At 42.4% G+C, this 25,899-nt stretch overlaps 1 protein-coding gene across 19 annotated transcripts in view; it reads right to left on the minus strand.

Moving 5' to 3' along the window:
• UNC13B (unc-13 homolog B) overlaps nucleotides 1-25,899 on the minus strand; it is a 229,945-nt gene that overhangs the window by 20,018 nt on the left and 184,028 nt on the right. For 10 of the 19 annotated variants that reach the window (XM_069880892.1, XM_069880890.1, XM_069880896.1 and 7 more), the window contains 7 exons: nucleotides 21,739-21,835; nucleotides 20,795-20,938; nucleotides 20,574-20,651; nucleotides 19,749-19,826; nucleotides 12,197-12,285; nucleotides 7,690-7,842; nucleotides 5,649-5,772 (listed from right to left, as the gene is read on the minus strand). In XM_069880892.1, coding sequence (XP_069736993.1) covers nucleotides 5,649-5,772; nucleotides 7,690-7,842; nucleotides 12,197-12,285; nucleotides 19,749-19,826; nucleotides 20,574-20,651; nucleotides 20,795-20,938; nucleotides 21,739-21,835 — 763 coding nt within the window. Of the gene's footprint in view, nucleotides 1-5,648; nucleotides 5,773-7,689; nucleotides 7,843-12,196; nucleotides 12,286-19,163; nucleotides 19,200-19,748; nucleotides 19,827-20,573; nucleotides 20,652-20,794; nucleotides 20,939-21,738; nucleotides 21,836-25,899 lie in introns of all 19 variants that reach the window. The other 9 variants (XM_069880894.1, XM_069880888.1, XM_069880889.1 and 6 more) reach the window with 1 other exon arrangement.

The following is a 25,899-nucleotide window of genomic DNA, read 5'->3' on the forward strand; positions in this document are numbered from 1 at the left end:
AAACTCTTCACAGAAAGGGTCATTGGGAACCGGAACAGGCTGCCCAGGGAGGTGGTTGATTCACCTTCCCTGGAGGTGTTTAAGGCACGGGTGGATGAGGTGCTGAGGGGCATGGTTTAGTGTTTGATAGGAATGGTTGGACTCGATGATCCTGTGGGTCTCTTCCAACCTGGTTATTCTATGATTCTATGATTCCCTTGCCAGATTTTTTTTAATTCCCACATTCAACAATAATAAGATTATTTTCTGAAAAGTCGGATTGTTACCTGGCATGCAAATAGCCAATCTCACACACCAAGTTGAGACATCAATTTTACTACAGAGCTGCACAAATCTGGGTGCTCAGTGGGTTTCCACAAAACAAGCATCCCTGACAGGAGCCTCTGCACTCCATTTATTACAAAAAGTTACAGAGCAAAAACATGCCCAGCACTTCCCTCTACAAATGATTTGTTAGCAACTACATAAAGTCACAGGTGATTTTATCATGCATGCTCAGTGAGTGGAGTCTCTGCTTCTGGACGGCGTTCCTTATGTTCCCCTGCCAAGCTGGGAGATCTGATAATATAGCCTGACTAACGTTGTCCTCCCTAATGCAGATTCCAAGATGCTCTCTATCAGATCTTCTGGGTCTTTTATTCTCTAATTAGAACAAGGCCTGGATGTGTAGGACTCTGCCAGGATGTACTTTATCAGATTCTTTGGGTGCTTTGTTCTTTTAATTAGCACAAAGTTCTCAATTCCATTTGATTTAATATTAACAAATGTTAGTCTGTTCTGTTGTTCACTTATTATGATGAACAACACCCTCTTTTGCAATAAGATCTGATCATTTATTAGCAGCATATAAGTTTATTTCAAAAGCTTTATCAGGCAATGTTTGCTACCACCCACTGAAAATTAGCCTATTTTTTAGGTGGTGTTGTGTATTAAAACTTGAGAAAATAGGCTTAAAATTGTGGAGGAAAAAGGGAAAATAATTTGATATTGGTACAGAGATCTGGGCACATATGTAGTCAGCCTTGGACTTTTTTGCTCCTAGCTAGCACAAGGGAGAGGCTTAATCTAAGCTAACACAGTTAAGAAAGGTTTCAGAAATCCTTTTAAAGCTACATGCACCTCCACCACATAACAGCTCTGTAGTGGTGCTGCTTGCAGCTGAGCCTGAAGAACAGCCAGTTTGAAAATCACGTGTAAAACCTGTCTGCAGCTTGAAGAATTTTTTTTTCTTTTCCTGGACCACGTTCTCATTTAGTGAAAATAATTCTGAAGAGTGGAAAGAAGCACAGCAGGAGCAAAAACAAATGGAGCCTCACATGAATGGCTGCATCTTACCAAGTGAAATAAACAATGGCGAGGCTCCAGAGGAATCATTTTTGTGTAAATTAAGCAACTTTTCATTGACCTGACTAGTCACTGAAGGCATGCTATAGTTCTGCCCTAAGCAGTGAGGGAGAAAGAAATGTGTAACTAATCCATTAATATCCCCAAGCATTGTGCACTGAACCCCAAAAATAGGATTCCCAGAGAGCTGTGTTTGCATATACACTCATCCAAGACAGAGAGTGTTTAATTAAATGTTGATCTTAAAACTAGTGAGGTGTGAACCTCTTGGTGAATTACTGCAGATCATGTTGCTACTAATCTTGCAACTCAGGAGAAGTCAATGTTCAAAGAGATAGAAGCCAGTCATCTGAAAATCATTAAGACACGGGCAGCTCAGGTCATCAGCAGTGGATGCTGTAAAACTGCCCTGTCCCCACTGCATCCATCATGGGCAGAGGTTGGTTGCTTTCTCACCTGAGCCACACTCTACAGAAAATCTTCCAGAAGTGGCAGAAGAGCAGAGCTCAAATTTTCTTCCCTGTGTAATATAGGCTGACCTAATTGAAGTGGAATAGAAACATAGAATCACAGAATCATTAGGTTGGAAAAGACCTCTAGGATCATCGAGTACAACCATTCCTATTAAACACTAAACCATGTCCCTCAGCACCTCATCCACCCATCTTCTAAATACCTCCAGGGATGGTGACTCAACCACCTCCCTGGGCAGCCTGTTCCAGTGCCCAGTGACCCTTTCTGTGAAAAATTTTTTCCTAATGTCCAGCCTAAACCTCCCCTGGTGGAGCTTGAGGCCATTCCCTCTTGTCCTGTCCTCTGTCACTTGGGAGAAGAGGCCAGCATCCTCCTCTCTACAACCTCCTTTCAAGCAGTTATAGAGACCAATGAGGTCTCCCCTCAGCCTCCTCTTCTCCAGGCTAAGCAACCCCAGCTCTCTCAGCCGCTCCTCATAAGGCCTGTTCTCCAGTCCCTTCACCAGCTTCGTTGCTCTTCTCTGGACTCGCTCCAGAGCCTCAACATCCTTCTTGTGGTGAGGGGCCCAGAACTGAACACAGGATTCGAGCAGCGGTCTCACCAGTGCCGAGTACAGAGGGAGAATAACCTCCCTGGACCTGCTGGTCACGCCGTTTCTGATACAAGCCAAGATGCCATTGGCCTTCTTGGCCACCTGGGCCACTGCTGGCTCATGTTCAGTCGCTGTCAACCAACACCCCCAGGTCCTTCTCCTCCAGGCAGCTTTCTAGACAGACTTCTCCTAGTCTGTAGCTGCACAGGGTTGTTGTGCCCCAAGTGCAGGACCCGGCATTTGGCCTTGTTAAACCTCATCCCATTGGACTCAGCCCAGCGGTCCAGCCTGTTCAGATCCCTTTGGAGCCTCCCGACCCTCCAGCAGATCCACGCTTCCACCCAGCTTAGTGTCATCCGCAAACTTGCTAAGGGTGCACTCAATGCCTTCATCCAGGTCATTGATAAAGACATTGAACAGGGCTGGACACACCACTGAGTCCTTGGGACACCACTTTTAACTGGTCTCCAGCTGGATTTCACACCATTTCCCACCACTCTCTGGGCCCGGCCAGCCAACCAGTTTTCCACCCAGGAGAGTGTGCGCCTGTCCAGGCCAGAGGTGACAGTTTCTGAAGCAGAATGCTGTGAGAAACTGTCTCAAAGGCTTTACTGAAGTCCAGGAAGATACATCCACAGCCTTTCCCTGTTCAGCAGCAGGGTCATGTAATAGAAGGCGATCAGGTTAGTTTGGCAAGACCTGTCTTTTGTGAACCCATGTTGACTGGGCCTGATCACCCGGTTCTCTTGCATGTGCTGTATGATAGCTCTCAAGATCACCTATTCCATGAGCTTTCCCAGCACTGAGGTCAGACTAACAGGCCTGTAGTTCCCTGGATCCTCCCTGTGACCCTTCCTGTAGATGGGCACAACATCAGCCAGCCTCCAGTCCAGTGGAACTTCCCCAGTCAGAGAGCACTGCTGGAAGTGATCACTCTGGAGAGTAACAGGTGCTAATGCTCTGTGCAGTGATACGGTCATGCGAACAAGCAGTGAGAGACGCTGCAGTATCTTGAGAACCTTCCACCTTCCCATGACCACCATCAAAAACACTCATGTGCCTCTAATGAGTTTACAGAAAGGAAAGGAAATATTCCATACAAGGGACTCTCTTCTGCCATAGACACCCCCTACTTAAGGGCTGCAGAGGAGATTTAGGAGAAAACCCTCCATCCAGTTATCCTTCAAAGGTGTAGCAGTAGCACTAGAGCTTTCTGTTGCTGAGGGCAAGGAAGACTGTGAATAAAAGTGCCTGGGGCTATTTCTGAGTCTGATGTGGTTTCTTTTAAAGGAAAGCAAAATTAGATAAGATGCACGTGGCACTAAAGAAGAACAATGAAGAGAAATTACTGTTGCTGCTCACACTGCCAGCCCAGAGTTCTGCCTTGCCCTGCCAGCCTTCACTACTAGGGTGATGAATATCTGGTGGTGACAGAACAAATCACTAGGTCTCAACAGATAGCGGGAGCAGCTCTTTGCCCCTGTGGCCCACTTGGCCTTGCCACAGATTCTCTGTTCAAGAACCACAGACGAGGTAATTTTAATCACTGCATTGTTCATCATTGCCTTTCTGAAAAAGCAACTCTTTTCCAGTTCAGATAAGTTCAGACTCTTCACTACAATACAGCTGATCAGATAGCTAAAAACCCAGCTTTGAACATTTTGCAATGTCTCAGAAAACCAAGGATGCACTTCATTACACACAAAAAAAGAGCTTCTCAATTTGAATCTGAAGTGAGGGCAACAAGAAACCCTTTGTAAAAAAAACTTAAAAGTGGCTTGTTGCCACATCCTGCAGATTGGAAGAATTGGCTGATTAGCTATTGCCTTCTTCACGATACAATCAGTGAAACACTCTAATACTCTTCCTTTAAAATTCAAAATTAGCAAGTATATAGCTCAAGCAGCTCCTCCTTGGTTCTCTCTGAGGCCCTTGATCTCACTGCTTCCACTCTGAAGGGGTCATATTAATGCTGCTCTTACATGATGATTCTAGCACCTGCCCTCAGAGACTCCTTCCTAAAGCAAGTTAACTTAAAGATAGAAATTTAATCCCCTTAAATTTATTTTTTCCGTCCTTTATAGATTAGAAAGGCAAGCAGAAATGAGTACTCCAAATCTGAGCTCAGAGCAAGAGGTCTTTACCAAACTTACACCTCATGCTAATTATACGTCTAGTAGGTATGACAGCATACTGCATCTCAGCAGTTTTGTTTAAATTTGCCATGATCAAGGCCAGAGGAAAAGGCTTTCCCTCCCAGAGCAAGAAATGCCAAGTGCAAGATGCAGGTGTCACTTCTCTAGACATTGCAGCCCAAGAAGTCCAATCAAAATATATAGGCAACTGCTAAATAGTGAAAACAGCTATTGTTCTATCCTTTACTAGGGAAAAATAAAAAATCAGCATAAATTAGCCAAAGACTGCAAATTTACTTCCACACTGAGGTAAAAAGAAGTTCTGGATGATCTCCAGATAATGAGGTTATAGCCCAGACTTCACACTGCCTTCAACTGAGTGTCATCCCCCAGATCAGCTGGGCATGTGTGACCAACATTTAATCAGTGTCTGTAGTTTTTCAAAACTGGGGAAGAAGTTAATCTTCTATTGTTAAAAACATTGCTACATTCATGACACATGTTAATCTAGGAAGTCCACACAGCTGAACAATTATATAAAAGACTGTCTCTGAAGCCAAACTATCTGGATATGCTTCCAACTCCCCAACATCAGAGACAGAGAAATTATGCCAGCTCATACTGATGTTAAAGTCTTCTTGGGGTTAAAATAGGGGAAGGTCATTAAAGAACAAGCCTAAATTAACCACATCTATACAGAGAGACACCTGACTAACAGATGACAATTACTAGGCAAAAGTGTTTATAGCTGTCAATCTCTTGCCAAGAAGATAACATTAACTGTCCAATAATCCCACACACACAGCTCTCTTTAAAGGACAGCAAATCCCTAACCAATGTGATTTAATAGACTTGATGGCTACTCCTTCTGGATCACGGATTTTGAATTGCTTTTTTTCTAGGGTGTGCTCTGTATTCTGCAATCCTACTATAAATAGAGCTGCTTTCTTACTTTACTAGGTTACAGACACATTTTTCCTTCCTCAAGCAAGCTATAGGCAGGCAAATTTACCTGGACAGATGACTCATTGGGTCAAGGAGATGAGTTACACAGGTAATGGCAATACCTTCTGCTATGAGTCAGGAAGAAGAAAATGCTTTACCGTATGGTCTGTAAGAGGAGGCAGCACAATCAGCTTCTCCATGGTGTTCATTACCACCCTCCAGAGCTCCTTCAGCACCCGTTTCAACACTGTCTTTTCACACACAGTCGCGAACAGCGTCAGGCTGCAGGGAGAGAGCAAGAATCAAGTTCAAAAAATGAAATCTGCAAGGAAAAAGGAGATGTGCAATGGAGAATCAGTGTCCCATCTAAAACAGTTTGTCATAACAATTGCTTTAAGGGTAAAGCTTTTCCCTTTTCATAAAGGACAGCCTGGCTCCACCCTTGGAGCGCTGAAGATATTTGGCCAAAACTGGTTAGTGACAGTTCTGATCTCAATAATTTCTATTTATTGACCTGGGGATTACAGAAGGTATCGCTAAGTTATGGTGGCTGTAGACAGCCCAAATAAGAGTAGGTACCATTGAACAGATTCCTTTTAAGAGGATACTTCCTGATGTATTCATAAACTATATAGGGATAAAATTACAAACAAATAGAGTATAAAAGGCTTTAAACTTTACAGGGTTATTGTGATTTTTGTTTAATACCTAAAATAATAATTCCCAGACTGCTATGCAGAAGTTCCTGCACAGTCTCTGATACCTGCTGAAGTCTCTTAAGTCCTCCACCTTCATACGCACCTCAAAGCATGAACTGGACTCTACTATATTCTGTTGCAATGCATTCACCACTAATTCCCTGCCATATGTTTATACCCTTTTACATAAAGCAGTTCTGATTCATCTCCCTATTTATTTCTCCTTTATTATTGTACAGCCTACGTAAAAGGCCAAGAAATGTTAGATTCTCCTTCAAAACGATTGCTGGACTTTGGCATTTACTGATCACACTGAGAGATCTACAAAGCAGGAACTCTGCAGCCAGCAGCAGTGCATCCATAACAGCTGACTGTTCCAACGTTGTGTGGTTTCATCTCCCAGACTCCTTCCTCCCTACAGCTGGTTAGACAGTAAATTAACCGAACTGAACAGGGACGCGGCTGATGGGGGTAGGATGCACGAAGCATTGAAAATTACTGCCCTTCTATAAAGAAGGAAAGAAAATAACCCAGAACTGGATAATCATAATTAAAATTACTTGCACCACAGCCGGACAAAAAGACCATAGCATACCAGATTGCCAGTAATATAAAGGAAGGTAGCTGTTCAGTGAAGGCATGCATGAAAAATGCTGAATGAGAAGGCTCCTAGACATAGTCATTGCTGCAGAGTCACAAAGTACACGGCAATCCAAAGGAAAGATGGGACAAAAAATACAAAGAGCAACAAAAAAAAGCTGTATTTTAAAACCGTAAAGCTTTACAGCTCTTACAGCACTTATTATGAAAATTAATGACCACCTGTTTCAAAATAAAGAACTGGTGTGCATCAGCAAGAAGTTTAACTTCTACAGTCATTAAAAACTGTACCTCTTTGTAGATCAAGGCTTAGCCGATGAGAATTATGTGTATTTAGCCACAAAAAGTCCCTGTACAGCTGAATCATGCTGCATGGTGATAATGGCAACAGCTAATTAAAGCAATGTATCAAGCTTACGCACATCACGCAGTTCAGAAGCTTATTTTCTAGTCAGGACAGCACCAGGTATGACTAGAACACCCACACATAACATAATTGGGATACTGAGTAGTATATGTATCAAGTACATAAGTACAGTTTGCAATACGTTTGCTAATTGGCTACAGTAAACTTTGTACAGAAAAAAAATCCCCATAACTAGTAAATCTAGAATTTCAGTCTTTTCCACTACCTGATCAGCAGTGTGCTTTGCTGATTGCTATAACTGCCAGAGGGAAAAAGGAGAACAGAGTGTGCTCTAGCACAGAATGAAGGCTGAAGAGGTGATCCATGCCTTGACAGAGAGGCAGATACGAGAAGAAAAGCCATGAATTCTTCCTGAAAATTCAGAGACTGGACACCTCAAAACCAATCCAATAATATGGAGCTATTTTTCCTTCCCCCACCCTGTTCCCAATCCAATGCACTGTGTATGTAACATATATTTAAACACTTGCTTACTTTCCATCCAGGAAATCCATCAATGGCCTCAGGACATTATCTGCATCTTGTGCAACTGTGTTTCTGGCATTAGCAGCAACATTTCCTGTCCCTTTCACTTGACAAAGGATATCTGACATTTGCTTGACACACTCATCAATACGAGTCTGAAAGCTGAATGGGTAAGAGAGAGGCAAAACACAAGAAAATCAGTGACAGAGATCTCAGCTCTAGTAAATAAGGCAAAATATCGCAAGCCCATAAAACAGGCACTCAGTTACATACTCTTCCCTCCCAAGATCTGCTGCTCATTTCCTTACTGTATTTGTTACCAGGAGGCACTCTATCTAATTCCACATGCCCAACATCCACGGAGAGCCTACTACCTCTGAACAAAAGACACAGCCACATATGAGAGAAGTTTGTTCATTCAGCTTGCAAAAAGAAACCATCCTTTCCTGTTTTCAATAAACACTAATATTCGTAGCTCAAAGCACTTTTCGGCATCTTTGCTCTCTGCACAGGCTGTTACACCAAACATTCTGGGATACCGCATGGAGTGCTGGCACAACGCACGCACGATTGAGCTGCCAGGAGTCCATAGGCAGTAATCTGGTTATGACACACCATAGGCTATGTCTTTAAAGTAACAGAGAGAGCCTGAAGGCAGGGTGATACCAGTCGACTGCCATACAGTCCACGCAATGTGGTTGTGGATGAAGTCTTCTTGGACTTCAGTAAAGATTTCAATCATAGAATCTAGAATAACCAGGTTGGAAGAGACCCACCAGATCATCGAGTCCAACAGTTTCTCCCAGCGTTCTGCTTCGGAAACTGTCAGCCTCTGGCCTGGACAGGCGCACACTCTCCTGGGTGGAAAACTGGTTGGCTGGCCGGGCCCAGAGAGTGGTGGGAAATGGAGTTAACTCCAGGTGGAGGCCAGTGACAAGTCGGATTCCCCAGGGCTCAGTGCTGGGTCCAGCCCTGTTCAATGTCTTCATCACTGACCTGGATGAAAGCATGGAGTGCACCCTTAGCAAGTTTGCAGACGACACTAAGCTGGGTGGAAGTGTCGATCTGCTGGAGGGTCGGAGGCTCTGCAAAGGGATCTGAACAGGCTGGACCGCTGGGCTGAGTCCAATGGGATGAGGTTTAACAAGGCCAAATGCCGGGTCCTGCACTTGGGGCACAACAACCCTGTGCAGCTACAGACTAGGAGAAGTCTGTCTAGAAAGCTGCCTGGCCGAGAGGGACCTGGGGTTGCTAGTTGACAGCGACTGAACATGAGCCAGCGGTGGCCCAAGTGGCCAAGAAGGCCAATGGCATCTTGGCTTGGATCAGAAACGGCGTGACCAGCAGGTCCAGGGAGGTTATTCTCCCTCTGCACTCGGCACTGGTGAGACCGCTGCTCGAATCCTGTGTTCAGTTCTGGGCCCCTCACCACAAGAAGGATGTTGAGGCTCTGGAGCGAGTCCAGAGAAGAGCAACGAAGCTGGTGAAGGGGCTGGAGAACAGGCCTTATGAGGAGCGGCTGAGAGAGCTGGGGTTGTTTAGCCTGGAGAAGAGGAGGCTGAGGGGAGACCTCATTGCTCTCTACAAGTATCTGAAAGGAGGTTGCAGGTAGGAGGGTGCTGGCCTCTTCTCCCAAGTGACAGGGGACAGGACAAGAGGGAATGGCCTCAAGCTCCGCCAGGGGAGGTTTAGGCTGGACATTAGGAAAAAATTCTTCACAGAAAGGGTCATTGGTAACCGGAACAGGCTGCCCAGGGAGATGGCTGAGTCACCATCCCTGGAGGTATTTATAAGACAGGTAGATGAGGTGCTCTGGGATGTGGTTTAGTGGCAGACAGGAGTGGTTGGACTCGATGATCCTGGAGGTCTTTTCCAACCTGGTGATTCTATGATTCTATATTAAAAGTCCCAGAATGAGATGTGGGCCTTAGCTGTGAAACAATCAGTGTTGCTGTATCAAAATGACAGGCAAGCCATTAAAGTACACTTATTGTTCCAACTCTCACTGCTAAGAAGAGGTTCAAAATGAAATAATACAATAGTTAAACATGATGAATAGATCAGCAGAGCTGTCAACATATCAGTTCAGTGAAGAAATAAAAATACTTTGGCATTTTAGAGAACTATTACTAACAACAGGCATTACAAGTGACATTTAGCTATCCACCAATGGCACAGAGGTTTGAAACCAAGAACAGAAGTCAGTACCAGGAGCTGTGTAGTTTTAAGGGCAGAAACAACAGGTTTGGAAGTCATCTTCTGCTGTATGAGCTACCTAGGACATTTGTGGGTTGGGTCCCAGCACATAAACCCTCTGCTGTGTGCTTCTCAATTTCCTGCTCCACCCTGTCACTTCTTTCCTCTCCTGTACCACCACCCCCAGCCTCACTGTCTCTCCTGCTTACTTGCAGCATGTCTCTCATTGGAGCAATTCCCGAGAGCAATTGCAAAGCTCTTTTGCCATGCACCATCCACTTCCACCTTCCTCATTTCTAGCAGACTGGTTTGCATCAGTCAATTGTGGCTACAATTACAGCTTAACTAGAGATATGTTACATCAAATAAAACAGTACCAAGAATTTCCTCTACTGCTAACAGTCCCCCTACTGTTACAGCCTAACCTCACTCCACACTTCTCTGCATCAACTACAGGATCCTCCTTCAAAATGCTGTAAACACCCAGTCAGTGGATGAAAAATTACAGAATCCCTAAAACATAAAAAAAATACAAAGCAGAATTGTCACCCATTATGAAAAATTATTAATCAGGTGCTGTGGCAACAGGTTCACCTGAAAGTGAAGTTTGCGTAGATGTACACCTTAATGGGAGCCCTTGGCAGCAGCAAGTTTAAAGACAACCTCACCTATGCTGTCAGACACGGCCTTCTGCTCCTTAATGGCCTCAGGAATTCCATCCTTCACCCCTACAGCCTTCAAGAACAGAACAGAAGCTAGCCTTGTGTGAAGTATAAACCCTTTCAAGGCTCCTTTTCTCTATGATATCCTTTAAAGCAGAAAATGCTTCTGTGTCCAGATACAATCCTTTCTCAGCACAAAGGTGGTAAGGCTCTCTGGATGTGTGCTGTTTTCTCAGCAGGCACAATTATCTCACACCAATGAGGAAAAGTTAAGATCTCCAGTGTCAAGTGTGCATAGTGTTGTAGGAGCAACTGTTTACAGATTCTGCACAAAATATTGTGGATATCTGTCTTACCTCACACATTTACCACTTTTAGAAGATCCTACTATACAGTAAACTGCAGCTCTGCTTTTCATTCCCTTTTACTGTTAAGGAATGAGCAAAGCATCTGACTATCTGACTGGCTAAATCTCTTGCTGGCACATCGCTCTCAAATGCTTGCTGGAATGTATGCTGATACTGAATAATCTCTTAATTATATTTGCGAATGTCAAGATGGCACTTTAATTGTCTTATAGCAGTGACACCACGGATACAGGTTTCAGATAACAAAATTCAGCCCCTAACTATGATTTCTTGCTCATCTTCCATCTAATTATAAGGCTTATCAATTCAATTTCGTTACAGTTATAATCTCTCGATTCTTGCTGTAGCATCCATTACCAGCAACAGGAACTCCTCACTTCCCTCTCCACTTAGCTCTGTGTGCTGAAATGCAAATAGTCCCTGACAAATCCCATCATGACTTTTTAGTCATAAGTACTGCAAATCTGTGGACTGCGGGAGGCAGTTGGTACCATTTGCTTTGCTCCCCTTCCCATGATTCAGACACACTACAATTCATGCTTGTATTAATCTTGTTATAAATCACAACATGAAATGAATGAGGTTAATCGTGAGACATGATTGTTTTTAACGATCAGTTGGGAACCCTGTATTTCTAGATTTTGCTTAAATGATACTTTTTATGGTTCACTACAGAATTATTATATTATGAAGTCAAGCACATTTCTATCACCAGATAAATGGTAACAGGATTTGCAATAAAACTTAACTGCCATCAATTACTCTGGCAATATTTAAAGAGCTCCTCCCCTTGAAACATTACAAAACATCATTTAGTGCAACACAGAACAAGTCAATCTCAAATTCTAAACCTGTTTCCTTCTTATTCCAATACTCATTTAACAATCAGAAATCAGTCAGCTGTTTCATACATTTTAAGCATAACATTTAAACAAGAATGCTGCTTCATAAACTGGAAACTGCTTTCCAAGCAATAAAAGAGCAGGCAATTCTCTAACTGACAAGCACTACTTAAAGCAAGGAAAAAAAAAATCACTCTATGTAATGCAAATACATTTCACAGTTGAGAGATCTCCACGTTACATTCCTAAGCAGAGCAATATAGAAGACGGACTTTAAAACCATTTTTCACTTCTTTAGATGGCCTCAGTATTTGAAAGACCATGAATTTATGACTGAAAGAAAAATATAATGCAACTGACAGGAGTTTCTTTACTTCTCTTAACCTGGCCAAATGAGATTAGACAAAAGAAAGGAACGCTTCAAGGACAGGGACCTCATTATACTCACCTGTTACCAAACACAGCACTCAGCTCATCCAAAACATTGTTCAATTTCACCTGAAGCTCTTTGAGATGGTCACTTGCTTCTGCATCCAACTGTGGATGAAAGAAGAGTACTTAGCTTGAACCCAGAGGCAGTTTGCTGTCCATCACCATGCTCTTGTTCACTGTTCAAGCCACTCTTAACGAGCAGGTAAACTACCACCACCTACTCTGCCAGCTAGGATGTTCCCTTCCACAGCCTACTGTTCTTACAGAAGCTGTGAAATCTCCAGTGGTTTCCCCAGGCTCCAATACCCTCCAACATCCTTCCTGATATTTCTAGCACTGAGGAAGAAAGTGTAAGGGAATTCCCTGTGGCCAGCAGGTTAAGCAGGCTGAAAAATCATCAAGCACTGTGCTTTACGCTGGCATCAAGAGTCATTTCACCACTCCAAGTCTAGGAGAAGACAGAGCTTTTCAGACTGGATACTAGTTACTTGTGCATCTCTCCATGCACGGTCTTGAAAGATGCTATTTCACCTTTCACCCAGCTGCCATTCAAACTGAAGATTGACCCAGCCACTGCTCCCAGAAGACAGGACTCCTCTTATTATGAAAATCTGGCCACAGAATCATGGTAGCAACTGTTGTGCACTGACCACTTTTGGAAGACAACATCGCAGCTATGGTATTCTGAGCACAAATAGCTCTACTCTTACACAGAGACAGACAGCTTTTTCTATACAACTGCTCAGGGAAGACTTCACAAAACAAACAAAAACGTGCCCCAAGCACTGCATAGATGCTGCTGACACCTTGGCATATGCTGTAACAAAGTGCTTGCTCTGTTATTGTCAGCCAAAAGCCACGTGTTTTAACATTCAACACTGCTCTGTATTCCAGCTGTAGTCATCTCTCCAGCCTCAAAAGAGCCATTTCTGAGCAACCTACCTGTGTGTACACACGAAACATATGGAATGCTCTGGGATCACCTGCTCTGGAAAAGTTAACTTGTAAAACAGATTTGCCTTTGTATGCAGGCAGGGGAGCTGCTTGTAAAACAAAAACGTTCCAGATATGTCAGTATTTAGAGCTTTCTAACCTTTAAGGCAGAGCATCTATTTATAAATGTAATGACACAGACGCTAGTACAATCGTTAAAAATCAGATAGATTTTTACAGTCTCTCCACGCATGCAGCTATACAGGATTTGAACATTACAGAAGTTTCCACTTCTATATACAGTGCCAAAGACCTTTTCATAGTCCTCAGCATGTGTTAGAGAAAGCCAAACCTTAGGGGATTTGGAAACTGATCTGTTAATTTTCCTGTTATAAGCTGGCATGAAAAACTGACTCTACTGGGCATTTGAATCTGTGCTAATGAAACTCCTGGATAAAAATTTAAAAAATATTTTTTAAAAACTCAAGAAAACTACAATTACTTAAGCCTTATAACTTCAGGCATTACTAGCTCTGATTATTTCGCCTTTACTAAAGTGAATTTGTATTCCTGTTACCTTTATAACTCCCTCACTATGAAGGCAGAAGGAAGCTAACATCATGCCAAGCAGCAGTCACTCTAGCCAAACTTGTAGATACAAAACAAAACCAGCATCTGTTGTTGTTGGTTTGTCTTGCCCCTATATTAATCCTTCCCTTCTACAGGCAACGAGTCACAAGCTGTCTGGTTTGCTAGCTACAATTACTGGCACTGAACAGTTGTCCGATTTTGGCCGTTTCTTGTAGGTATCAGGCTGGATCAGTTCATGATTCACTAAAACATTTCAAGTAAATTTTTCCAGTGTAAAAAAAAAAAAAGCCAGAAGAATTTGGCACAAGGCACTTATTCATAGAATGGTTTGAATTGGAAGGGTCCTTTAAGATCACCCAGTTCCAAACCCCCTGCCATAGAACACCTCTGCCATAGAATCCCCTGCCAAGAACACCTCCCACTGGATCAGGTTGTTTAAAGCCCCATCCAACCTGGCCTTGAACACCTCCAGGGACGGAGCATCCACAACTTCTTTGGGCAATCTGTTCCACTGCCTCAACACCCTCACAGGAAAACACTTCTTCCTAATATCTAAACTAAATCTCCCCTCTTGCAGCTTAAAACTGTTCTGCCTTGTCTTATCCCTGCACTCCCTGACAAACAGTCCCTCTCCAGCTTTCCTGTATTCCTCACTATTTACGTCTACTTCTTTAGAAGCTACCAGATGCATGCACTACAGGTCTAGAGGGTGACTGAGGTCAGGATCAAAAACTTATTGCTTTGGCTCATGAATGATGTAATTAATGCCTTGTTTTATTGTGAGGTGATGTGGAGAGCTTGCCAGCTACCTCTGAAGCTTCTCCTTGGTAATGTTGACTGCAAACTGGTCTTCGGAGCAGAAACCAGGCTGATTGCCAGCTGCGTATGAAGGGGCAGTTGGATCAATGTGTTGCCAAGGGGATGAGCTCCATTATCTGTGGTGAGGAACTCTCCTCCAGAAAATCAGCTCCCAGCTCTCTGGGTGCAACTAGCAAGACAGCTGCCCAGATTTAACCCTGCAGTGCCCAGCCTCATGTCCAGGAAGCCAGACCCTGGTGGTAAGCATTCTGGTTCAATATTCACCAAGTTTTCTGTCATGTTTGAAAGGCTGTTGTCTTCTGAGCAACTGCAACTATGGAAGGAGTCATCCATATAATACATTACTGATCATTAATGCTCAGGTATTGGCATGCTTTGGCTTGAAAGCAAATTTCAGAGGATTACCTGGGTGTGACTTAATTCCATTAGAAAGGTGCAAGTAGGCAGGTACTACTGTTTCACATACATAAACTACGCATCAGTTAAGGAGTCCCTATAGCTTGTGGAATAACTGCAATCTATTCTTTGCCAATATGGTGAAGCACTGATAACAACATTCAAATGGAACCGTGTATGTTTTGCTGTTGCTGCTCAGCCAATGAATTCTAACCTCATCAGCTACCACTGATGGCAGGAAGTCCTACTCGGACTGCACAATAAATCTGGCTAGTAGAGTAAAGCAGAAAGCAGCATTAGGCAGTTGGGTCACTGCCATGTGTCATGTCCAGACGATTTCTATCGGAAGCTGGAGCTCAGCAGACTTATGATCTCCATTCTGTGGGCGTATCGGAGATGTTTCAGAGGAAGAGAGCTAATGAAAAGTTCTCTATGCAAAACACAGGGTGTACCCGCAGTGAGGCAGCTTCTGATCTCTGAGACAGTGCTCCAATTCCAATGGAAATAATAGCTAGCATGGTCATGGTTCTGTGGCTCATACTAAATGTAGCTAGATACAGAAAACTGAGGTGCATGCAAAGATGGAAGAAGTAAGCCTAAATTTGCATTTCAGGGAGGAAAGCAGTTAATGTCCTGCAAAGGTTCGGGACTTGTCACGTCTGAGAATCCAGGCCTCAAAGTCTCATCCAAGGACACTGTATGCTGGAATCTCAAGTTCTCTGTTAATCTGAATGGTGGCATTTATAGCATAGCGCTATGAACTTCAGTTTAGGTTGACCTTCTGCTCCTCTGATGGATAAGTGGTACCTGTGAGTCTAAGAATTTGCTGTAATGGGCTTCCAAGTTTTCCAAGAGATGTCATTAGTTCTTTGGTTCCTACATGCACTGGTGATGCGTGAGTAATAAGAACTGTAGCTGCTAAAACACAGCTCTTGCCTTCTAGAAGGCTGAAGATGTTAATCAATTCACATCTTAAAGTCAGAGAACCTGTAAAAGCATCAGGTCTGATCTGACATAGCAGCAGCTAGAGTACTTTGTCCTGCAATCCTGTTTTAGCTTTATACAAGTTACGGCACTCATTTGGCTCTAGCCTGAAGTTTTTGTTGTCTCTCCCTCTCCTGACCCCTGGGAACTCCCCTCTGCTGAGGTGACAGAGGCAGGGAGCTCAAAAGAGCCTACCTCACTTTAGGAACTCCCTTACACTGAATTTTCATGCATTTCCCCACTTTCCTTTAAGACTTAATAGCAAGGAACCTGAAGTGCTGAATCCAAAGAACAGCTGCTGGCTTCTCAAATGCTAGAGTGGCCTTTGCTATGGCACACGGGATGCTAAAGAGGAGCAATCAGAAGATACTGTAAATCCTTTGAGAATGTTTCCATTAAGTCTTGGCTGTTTCTAAGCTGTCCTGTAATTTATTATTCAGGTGGCTAACTTAGGAATTAAATTGTGGGCTAACCCTGGCTGAGCATTAAGAGGAGAGTTTCCTGAAGCATTAATTGTACGGATTAGCTTGAAACCAAAGGCATGAAAATAGTATGATGACAATCTGCTGCTACTACTCAGCAGCTAATTCTTTGGGTTCCCTAGGCAGTGCTTGTCTCTGATACTCACAGCACATCCTTGACTTTAGGGGAAAAAAAAAGTGCAGAAATGTTTTAAAGTAGGCTTCCACAGCACATCTAGACTCCAGCAGTGGGCAGCATCTTTTAATTTCATTGCCATGACTTTGTAACTCATTAAAAGCAAAGCAAAATAATGGACTGCACAATTCTCTCTCGAGCAAAATGAGAAGAGCTTATTCCAGTGTCAGGGACAGCACACAGGAAGGGCTGAAGTCTGCAGGAAAACTACAGAAGTGGGTACAAAATGCAGGTCACATTAGGTTCTACTACATAATGTATGAATAATTACATAAATGGGGCCGAGTTCAGGCAGATGCTAGAAATGTATCTATATAGCCCATTTTAGCACAGAGCTAAATTACACTGCTCTGCATTCCGTGGGTGTATTGGAGACGATTCAGAGAAATCAAAGGTTTCAAAAACTATTCATGTACCCAGTTTCTGTCCAGGACTCGCCCCCTGATTACACTCTTCATTATGCTTTTAATGCTACCTGCACTCTATAAATACTGCCTTTCCAAAGCATGCTTCAGGAATGTTTTGAATGCTACTGAGCCACAGTGAAGCTGCTCTGATCTCATGAGATCAACATAGCTCAGAAGGGAAATAAAAGTATTAATTATAAATCCTACAAAATCATTTAATATGCTTCTATGTGTGTATATGAGTATGTAAGTGTGAGTATATACATTTTATATATATATATATGTATGCCTTGAGAACTCAAGCACAGCCCCAAGAGAATCCCTCCACAAAGAGCTCTCTCTAACACTCTGCTGCTGTCCTTATTGTTTCTGACAAGTAATGTTCACAGAACACATGATGTCAACACATTAAACCAGTGATGCCAGGCAATTTTTGCCTTATTTTGTGCCTTTGAGTATTACAGTTGGAAAAAGAACAAGAGAAATGGAGGCAAAGCTTGTATTTCTCATTTAGGGGAAAAAACAAAGTAGTGAAGGAAGGCACTAGATCAAGGAGCCCAATTGCAAGACAGTAATGGCAAGCACTTCTGTTTTATGTTATGCCATTACACTGCAGGGTGACTACAGGTGAGACCTGTCCCTTCATTTCATTTCCCTTGCTGCAAAAGAGAATAAGTTACACAGATTTCTGTAGGAGTGTGTTTTGGACCCACTGGCAAACAGTGCTAGGTAGCAGCCCTATTTAAATGCTTTCCAGACCCGCGTAGTGCTACAACTGTAGATGAAGCCACATGTATGCTTTAACTGAAACCAATTGCCAAATTCTGGCTTCACACACGGTACATCTAAAACACCTGACACAGGAACAACAGAACACTTAGTACCTAGTTCTCAACAACATCTTTGAGAACACAAAAAGATGAATAGTTCAAGATAACCAGAACATGCCACTATACTACTTTATTATTCCCCCAGGGATGCAGTTCCTGTTCGGGTATAGAAGTAAGGATAATGCTTGCATTTGTGCAAGCTACTGTCTTGTACAGATGAACACAAATCAAACATGTCACAGAAAGTAAGAACTGCCTTCCTGAAGGAGAGGATAAAACCCATAGATGCATTTACAGCAACACATTTGTCTACATGCTCTATTTTCAAAGCTGTTGTCTCACAAACAGTTACTCACTAGCCAGGTTCAATCTACAACAGAAAAAGGACTGCTCAAACTAGGACGAGACCTTGTTTACTCCAGCAGAAGAAAAGACCTAGCAGGTTTCAAGTCAAGAAGCAAAGTACTACATAGTCACCAAGAGAGAAACCCTTGGGGACAGCAAACAATGCAGGCACCTAACACAATACAATCTGTTTCTGGTGATCAGCGGCATCTTAATGAAGTGGACAAGCGTGATTTAAAAAGAAAAGGGAAAAAAAAATTTCCAAAATACTTCCAGCATGTTTACCAGGTTTTTACATATGTATTTTATTGCTCACAGTTTGGGTTCCTCTCCCCTTATTTCCTTTTGATTCCACAGTGCAGGGAAAATGGTGGATTCATTACTTCTGTTCTACCTTACCTACATCTCCCAGGGAAGGTTTTAAAGGTCAGAATGCAGAGAAGTCTAAGCTAGGAAAAGTAGCCAATAAAATACTTTCTTTCCTCCTACTGTTTTACACACTAACAGGTAGTATTTTCATTTTGCAGGTGGTATTTTCAACCTGAAATACAAAGAAACCCTACTTAATGGTCACTGCTATGGGAAAAAAGTAGCAAACTGATTCCTTAAGGGAAATAAAGTGCACATGGATTAAACTATTATAAATGACTTCACAAACTGTTCATCACAAGTTTATTTTTTCCTGAAAAATGAGCATTTAGCTACCACTGGTATTACAGCTGGGAGCATTTAACTCTAGTTCTTGATGTAGGGCTCAGAAATTGGGATTGTTCAGACCACATGAGAAAGAATGACAGCACTTTTCCTTGCCTCATGAGGTAAACCTATTTGTTGAGATTTTTGCCACTTCATAGAATTCTGCCACTGAGCAGAAGAAAAATTTGGAACAGCAATACACACAGAAATTGAATTGCACATCAGCAAAGTTGACTGTCCTCTTGGCATACAGGTCATAGCATAGATTCTACCACAACACAACCAAAGACAATGCACTTATGTTTTGAAAATAATTTTTTCTAACATCAGAATCAGTAGCCTTTTCTTCATCTTCCTGAATCTTGAAAAGCAATGAAAAAAGAAGGGAAAAAAAAAAGTGATACATAGATTACATCAGAACAGAACCCAGGATCTGGTGGAGGTACATCTTATTTCTGTAAAAATGGCCATCTCAGAACAAAGAACAAAACCCAAGATATTTATATACTTGGACACAACTAATTATCCAACAAAGCATGAGTACACAACTCATACTTGCATGTCTGCAGTATATTAGATACTGGACATCTAGTGCCAACGGTACTGTCTTCATTTATATGCCATGTAAAACGATTTGATGTCAACAATTCTCAGATGTATCTGTCTTCAGAGTTGTGAAGCTACCAGCCATTCCAACATCCAGCCCATGGGAGAACAGTATGTGTTTTCTTTCCTTCTCTATGCTATTCTGTGCTTCAAAACTTTCACTCCTGCATCTTATGACGAATGTAGTTAAGAGTCATCAGACTTGGCAGTCCCTTCAGAACAACCCTCCTTATGACTGCAGCTTCAAGTACTAGTACGATGCAAATAATCTAGTAACAGTGCAATAGTCTGTTAGCACTCTTACCTCTTTACCACCCATGGCTTCAAACATCTTCTCTAGCTGCACCCTCAGCTGTTGGATGTTATTCATCAGGATGCAGGGCTGAAGAGACAAAAGAAAGTGCTTGTTATTGCTCAGGATGCCAACATGTTTTCATCACTGGTACAGTCTCTGCCTCAACACCCTTCCCCAAGTACCACCAGATCTGTGAGTCCAACGGGGTGGTAGGAAATTCACAGCTTGCAGCACTCAAACCTAAAAAAAGACATGTCATTTTCTTCCCCAGCTTGAAATGCATGGACAGTTCCAGAAACCCCAGATCAAGATGTCTGCTGTAGTATTTTCCTCCTCAGCTTTACCACAAATACAGGACGAGCTGACAACCCCAGTACAGGTGCAGCAGATAGTAAAACCAGCATGGGACACACGAAGCCTTCAAAAATGTAAGACCCTGCTTTATTTAAGACAGATTATTGCTTAACTAAGGATTAAATAGCAAGATAATTAGATGGAGACAAGAGTAAACCAAGATTGCTGCTGAGTACCAGATCTACAGAGCAACTTGTGCCCACAATTCCGTTGGGTTTTATTATCACCTCTGTGACACACAACCCAGACAGACTGGAATTTCAAGGGGACCTGACACCCACCAACCTGCAAATCACTCTCAGAATCAAGTTTTATGGCAAAGACAGAATTTAATCCACAAAAGCATAGGAATGATGATAAAAAAAACAATACCAAAAATATTTACACCATCAACCTAGACAGGTGTAATGCAAGAAACTTGTTTTTATGAGGACAGCTAGGCAATTCCTCAAGGCAGAAGAGAAACTCAGTGTGACTCACCAGTTTCTCCTTGGAACAGTAGGACTGGAAGCTCTTGGAGAGGATGTCAGCATACTGCATCAGCACTTTCCCAATAGTCTGCAAAGACAAGAGGTGAGCACTGTTACCTGTCCTCTATCACTCCAAGAGAATTCCAGAGAACAAAACAAACAACAAAAAAAATCATGCTTCTTTGTATCCCAACTAAGGGAAGATAAACAGATGGATGTTGAGGGTGTTACCTTAGCAAACCTCCTATTATAATGAGCAACAATGATAGGGTCTGGGCACTCCAGCTTCTTAATAATCTCAAAGCTCTGATTGAGCTGGGTGAAGACATCCACCACTGAGCAAGAGAACAGGGCATGCTCTGATGTTTGCTGGAACTAAAACAGAAATACAAAGAATAATTTTCAAATTTAAAGATCTGAAATACACCCATTTCACGGACATCTCCATCATCTGTCATATTTCAGGCAGGACAACTTTACTCAAAACCACATCTTCCTCAGAACTAGTATAAAAGCTCTCCAAAAGGCACAGAGGAGCTAAAGAGACAATTCCACTAAATTACAGATTTTCTGTCCTTCACCAACTCTGACACAATAAGCACCAAGGAAGTGCAACATGATGTAGAGACTCTTAATGAAATGCACAGTTTGCCTGTCAGTTGTTGAGGAATGAAGGAGGGAGTGAAGAGCTTTTTATAGATATTTCTTAAAATCTAGTTATTAAAGAGAACACTTACACTAGCATCACAGACTACAGTGCCAATAGACATTGAACAATTGGGAAGGCTTCTGCTTTCCATCACAAATACTCATCAAATTAAGAATTAGATGACTCTGCCAATGGATTAAGGTCACATTCTCACTGCATGACTAAGTACACGCAAAATGCCTTATATTTCAACTACATCTCACAAGCACAAAAAGATGACAGAGCCCCAAGCTGCTGGCTGACAGATTAACAGCAGCAGAATGGAACAGACATGAGTGAATGATACGCATCTTGCTATTAAACAACTCTCTGTGACCTGCAGAGAAAAAGCCCTAAAACAAATGAGTTTCGCAACTCTTTAGCAAGCAAAAAAGGGCTGCATCCTCTATTTGCATGACACCTGAATTTACAGTGGTATTTGATTCTAAGTACTGAAGGATGCAGTGCCAAGTCTTCCACTACATACCCCATCTTTTTTATCTCTCTCCAGAGCACCATGCAGGAATTCTAAGGAAACATCTTCGTTTTCATCCAGCCACTGCATCACAAACTGCTCAAACCACCTGCAGGAGGGACAAGAAAGTCATCAAGTTACAGCAATAAACAAAGCACCCCATTCAGACTCGCGCAGTGCTGCTGTTTCAGCAAGCCTAGTGAAGGCTTGCCACTGTTAGAATACTGAATGCTGTTACCTGTATGTTCAAAGTTCCTCCAAATTCCCCCAAATACTCCTACCTGTACACAAGCTACTAATGAGCAGGGGCTGTACCATCACTTCGGCTGGACAAGCAGGACACAGTACAGCCCAGCTTTTGCAGACTGTTGGGTCTGTGCTGGTTTTGTCCCTCTCCCTTCTCTCTCCTCTTCCTTCATACCTCCTCTTTTTTTCCACTTGAGCACCACTGTTAACTTTGCATCATCTCAGAGTACTTTGTCTTTTACTTTTCCTTTAACCCACACGCTGCATGGTAGAAGGGAGACCTCCAATGCCACTATCTCTGCATGCAAAAAAAAAGACAGCACACTGTCTTGCTCCCTGTTTGGGTCTACCATCTCTCACATGAGAGCTGCAAATTAATATGAAGGGAGGATACGAAGTGTCTGTTTTCCAGGGTCCTTCAGCCACTTTATAGGCAGACACAGACATATTTCTGGAGTGCCAGGAGGGTGAGTTAAGGCTAGAAGTTTTCTCCTCCTTAATCCTGCTCTCTCTGTCCCCAAGTCTTCTCTAGAACATCCACCCATTTCCACAGGCTGATGTCACCATGAAGACGCCTGATAAGACTAAATTCTGGTGACAGCATGGCACATCTGCTAAGGCGTGCAGGAAGCTGGACAGCCCTGTAAGCAGCTCTTCATTGTTTTCTTTTAAAGAAGCACATACTTGGTTCATACTAAGAGCTGGACCATCAGTCTTGGAATACTGATCAAGTCCCTAAAACAGACAGGTCCTAGAGGCAGGACATCAAAGTTTGTCTCTGTTCGTTGTCTTCACTTCAGAGGATAAACTAAATGGTAGAGCAGAATCCAAGAAGCTCCTAAAACTGTATCAGATTGCTGTATCTAAGGAAGATGCTTTATGTGAGGTGGTATCCAGAGCCACCTCCCGCACTGGACTTTACACCATCCCACCTTGGCCAAATAGGCAAGGTGAGAAGCAGCTTTCATGATGAATTCTTACAGGTCATCTCTTTGTTCTCTGCTCTGTGGAACATTTTCACATGGTACAAAAAGGTGTATTTTTCTGTGTTTAGGCAACAACATAGCTCTTCCAGCTTTTTTAACTGTCTCTCTAGGATTTGTTGTGTACATACACCAACACACCACAGCTGAAGCAAATAAGGGAAAAAAGTACCCATGTGTGATTTCAGTCCACACAAAAGACTATTTTATGAGATTCACAGAGTACAATCTCCTCTGAACAGGCAGCTGTGTTCATAGAATTTGTGCTAATTATGGGCTGAGTTTGCAATGGACATGAAAGCATGTGCCAGACATGAGAGGGAGATCAAGAGCAAATTCACAGACAGAGCTTACGAGATGGCCTTAAATACTCTCCACACTCTGAAACATAAAGCACATCAATGCTAATATTGGAAACAGTAACTGACACAGTGTTAAATGCCAACAGCAACCTGTCTATGCAGTCCTATTTAATATAGACAGTGGAATGTTGTCACAGACACACGGATTTCCTGTAGTTTGGAAAAACTCCTTTTGAAGGAAACTTCAGGGTCCTAAAAGTCAGCATATTTTAAGAGTCTGCTCCAAGTTTCTCAAGCTTTCAACATTTTGGTTTAAATTATAATAGCATATTTTAAAGTGACAGTTCAATCCTTAAAAGAGAATTCAGGTAGTTTACAAGGAAACCGATCTCCCACCTGTTTCACAGTTACCAGAGTACAATTCCTGACTGCTTCACAAGTCATAGGGGAGGTACAGTGAGGATTACTTGTTTGTGCCAGAAGCCACAATTTTCACTCTGAGAAGCAGAGCAACTTTCTGATTATCATTCATTCTTAGTTATCGCACCACACTCACAAGAAAGGGCCATTCACTGTTGAGAACAGTCATTGCCCACTTTTATGTCTACCATATGTTGATACACAAAATCAAGTCTGTAGGTATTTCACTGTCTTACCAAGTTGTCTAAACAAAGGTGGCAAGGAGAAAGGTACTGCTGAGTGGCTGGTGGTGCTGGTGGTGTGCTTGCTCCCTCTCGCATTGAAAAGAAAAGCATTACCTCCAGAAGGAGGATCTAACGCAATGCTTAAGTGCAAAGTGAATCACTCAGGTCAGGAAATTCTGTAACTACGTTTTGCCAAGCCTGACTCAACTTTGTCCCTTACTGGCTGGCAGGATAACACAAGAGATACAAATCATCTCTAAATACTTTCAGTCCCTAGCCACCTCAGGACCAAAGCGTGTTTTGAGCTGTAACACAAAATCTAGGTGTGGTGCTTAGGGACATGGTTTAGTGTGAAGTTGGCAGTGTTAGGTTTACAGTTGGACTTGATGATCTTAAAGGTCTTTTCCAACCTAAGTTATTCTGTTATTTTAGGCAAAATTCCGCCTACAGTGTTTTACTATCAGATCATGGGCTGCTGAGCAAGTCAAAGGGGACTCTAAGTACCATGAAAGTGACATATCCAAAACAATATTCAAAATTATCTAGCAGAGAAACTAATAAAAATACCCTGATTTAATGCAGAAATAACTTTAAAATGTTGTTATATGATAAATATCTTCTTCCTTGTCTGCTTCAATTATTGATTTAAAAGTAAATGCCATAATGACTTATACACCACCACACAAGGCAGAGGCTCACGGTGCCACTTCAGAGACTCTTTGTTTGCAGGGGTCAGCACAGCCTGATTCAAGATGGCACAGACAATCTCTCCAAATGAGGTTTGCACAGAATATGCATCAGTCCTGCATGCTAGGAAAAGGAATGGTGCTTTGTGACCAACTGACAGCTTACATCTGTTGGTTGCACAACAGTAGTGTAACACAAAACACTGTGATTTCAGCTTGGCCATTAGCCCAGCTCCTGTGGTCTTCAGACTTTACAGGTGAATTAATCCTGTTTGTTTGCACTATTGATGCACATGGGTACCCAATGAACATCCTGTGAGCCTAGGCAAGTGCAGAGGCAAGAAAGCAGGTAGGATTTCAATGAGAAAAGAATAAGTACTATGTTTGATGAAGTGAGCCAGAGGAATGAGACAGGATTTCAAAGGAACGAATATCTTCCCCCACCAGAGAGGAGGTAGTCTCTAGTACAGCTACAATACTAGTTGCATGCTAACATCAGGATTAAATTGAAACAGAACACTTCTTTATACATCTAAAAAGATGAGGAAACTGACAATTCACAGCTTTTAGCTGGCAGCAAAGAAGTGAAAAGAGGATGTTTTGAAGATACGCTAGCAGCTACATTGCTGCTTCAGTTTCAAAAAAAAAGGGGAGCATAAAAACTGCAGCTTCAATACTTTGGAGCTTTCATTTTATTCAATTGCCTCTCAAGACTATAAGAAACATGGTATCTCATAGTTTCAGCATGAAAAGTGAGTTTGTGGATAGCCTCATCTCTATCAAGTGTACAGACAACTCAGCTGTCCTCTAGACAGCAGCAATTTAGTTTCATCTAAAGAGTTTACAGACGTGCAAATGTGATGCATGGACTCCTTTGTTTAAGAAAGCTTCAAGACTAAAAACACTTGTGATGAAGCAAATCAAAGTACAAACACACATTGCTGTAATTGATACCAAGGGGGTATTTCATGACAGATGAAGGTTATGGTTGAAATAACACCACCTGTGTCTGACAATGTGGGTACTGTATTAAAACAGAAGAGTGGAGTAACAAAGCCAGTGGCTGAAAACGTACAGGAGCACTAAAGCTCTACCACAAAGGCTTAGTGGGGCAGAACAGTCTGCAAAAGACTGCAGAATGAAACTGAGCATCATTATCCTGATTACACATGAGAAAAGGAGAGATTAAGAGTATCTGATGGCTTGCCTAAGACTGCACTGACTTGGAGGCACAGGAAAGAGAAAAGGGCTTCTGAGACAGTCACTCCAGCACCCTGTTCACTAAGTTAATACCTCTCACTGACCTGATTTG

This window comes from Phaenicophaeus curvirostris, chromosome Z, assembly GCF_032191515.1.
Source record: "Phaenicophaeus curvirostris isolate KB17595 chromosome Z, BPBGC_Pcur_1.0, whole genome shotgun sequence".
Lineage (NCBI taxonomy): Eukaryota > Metazoa > Chordata > Aves > Cuculiformes > Cuculidae > Phaenicophaeus > Phaenicophaeus curvirostris.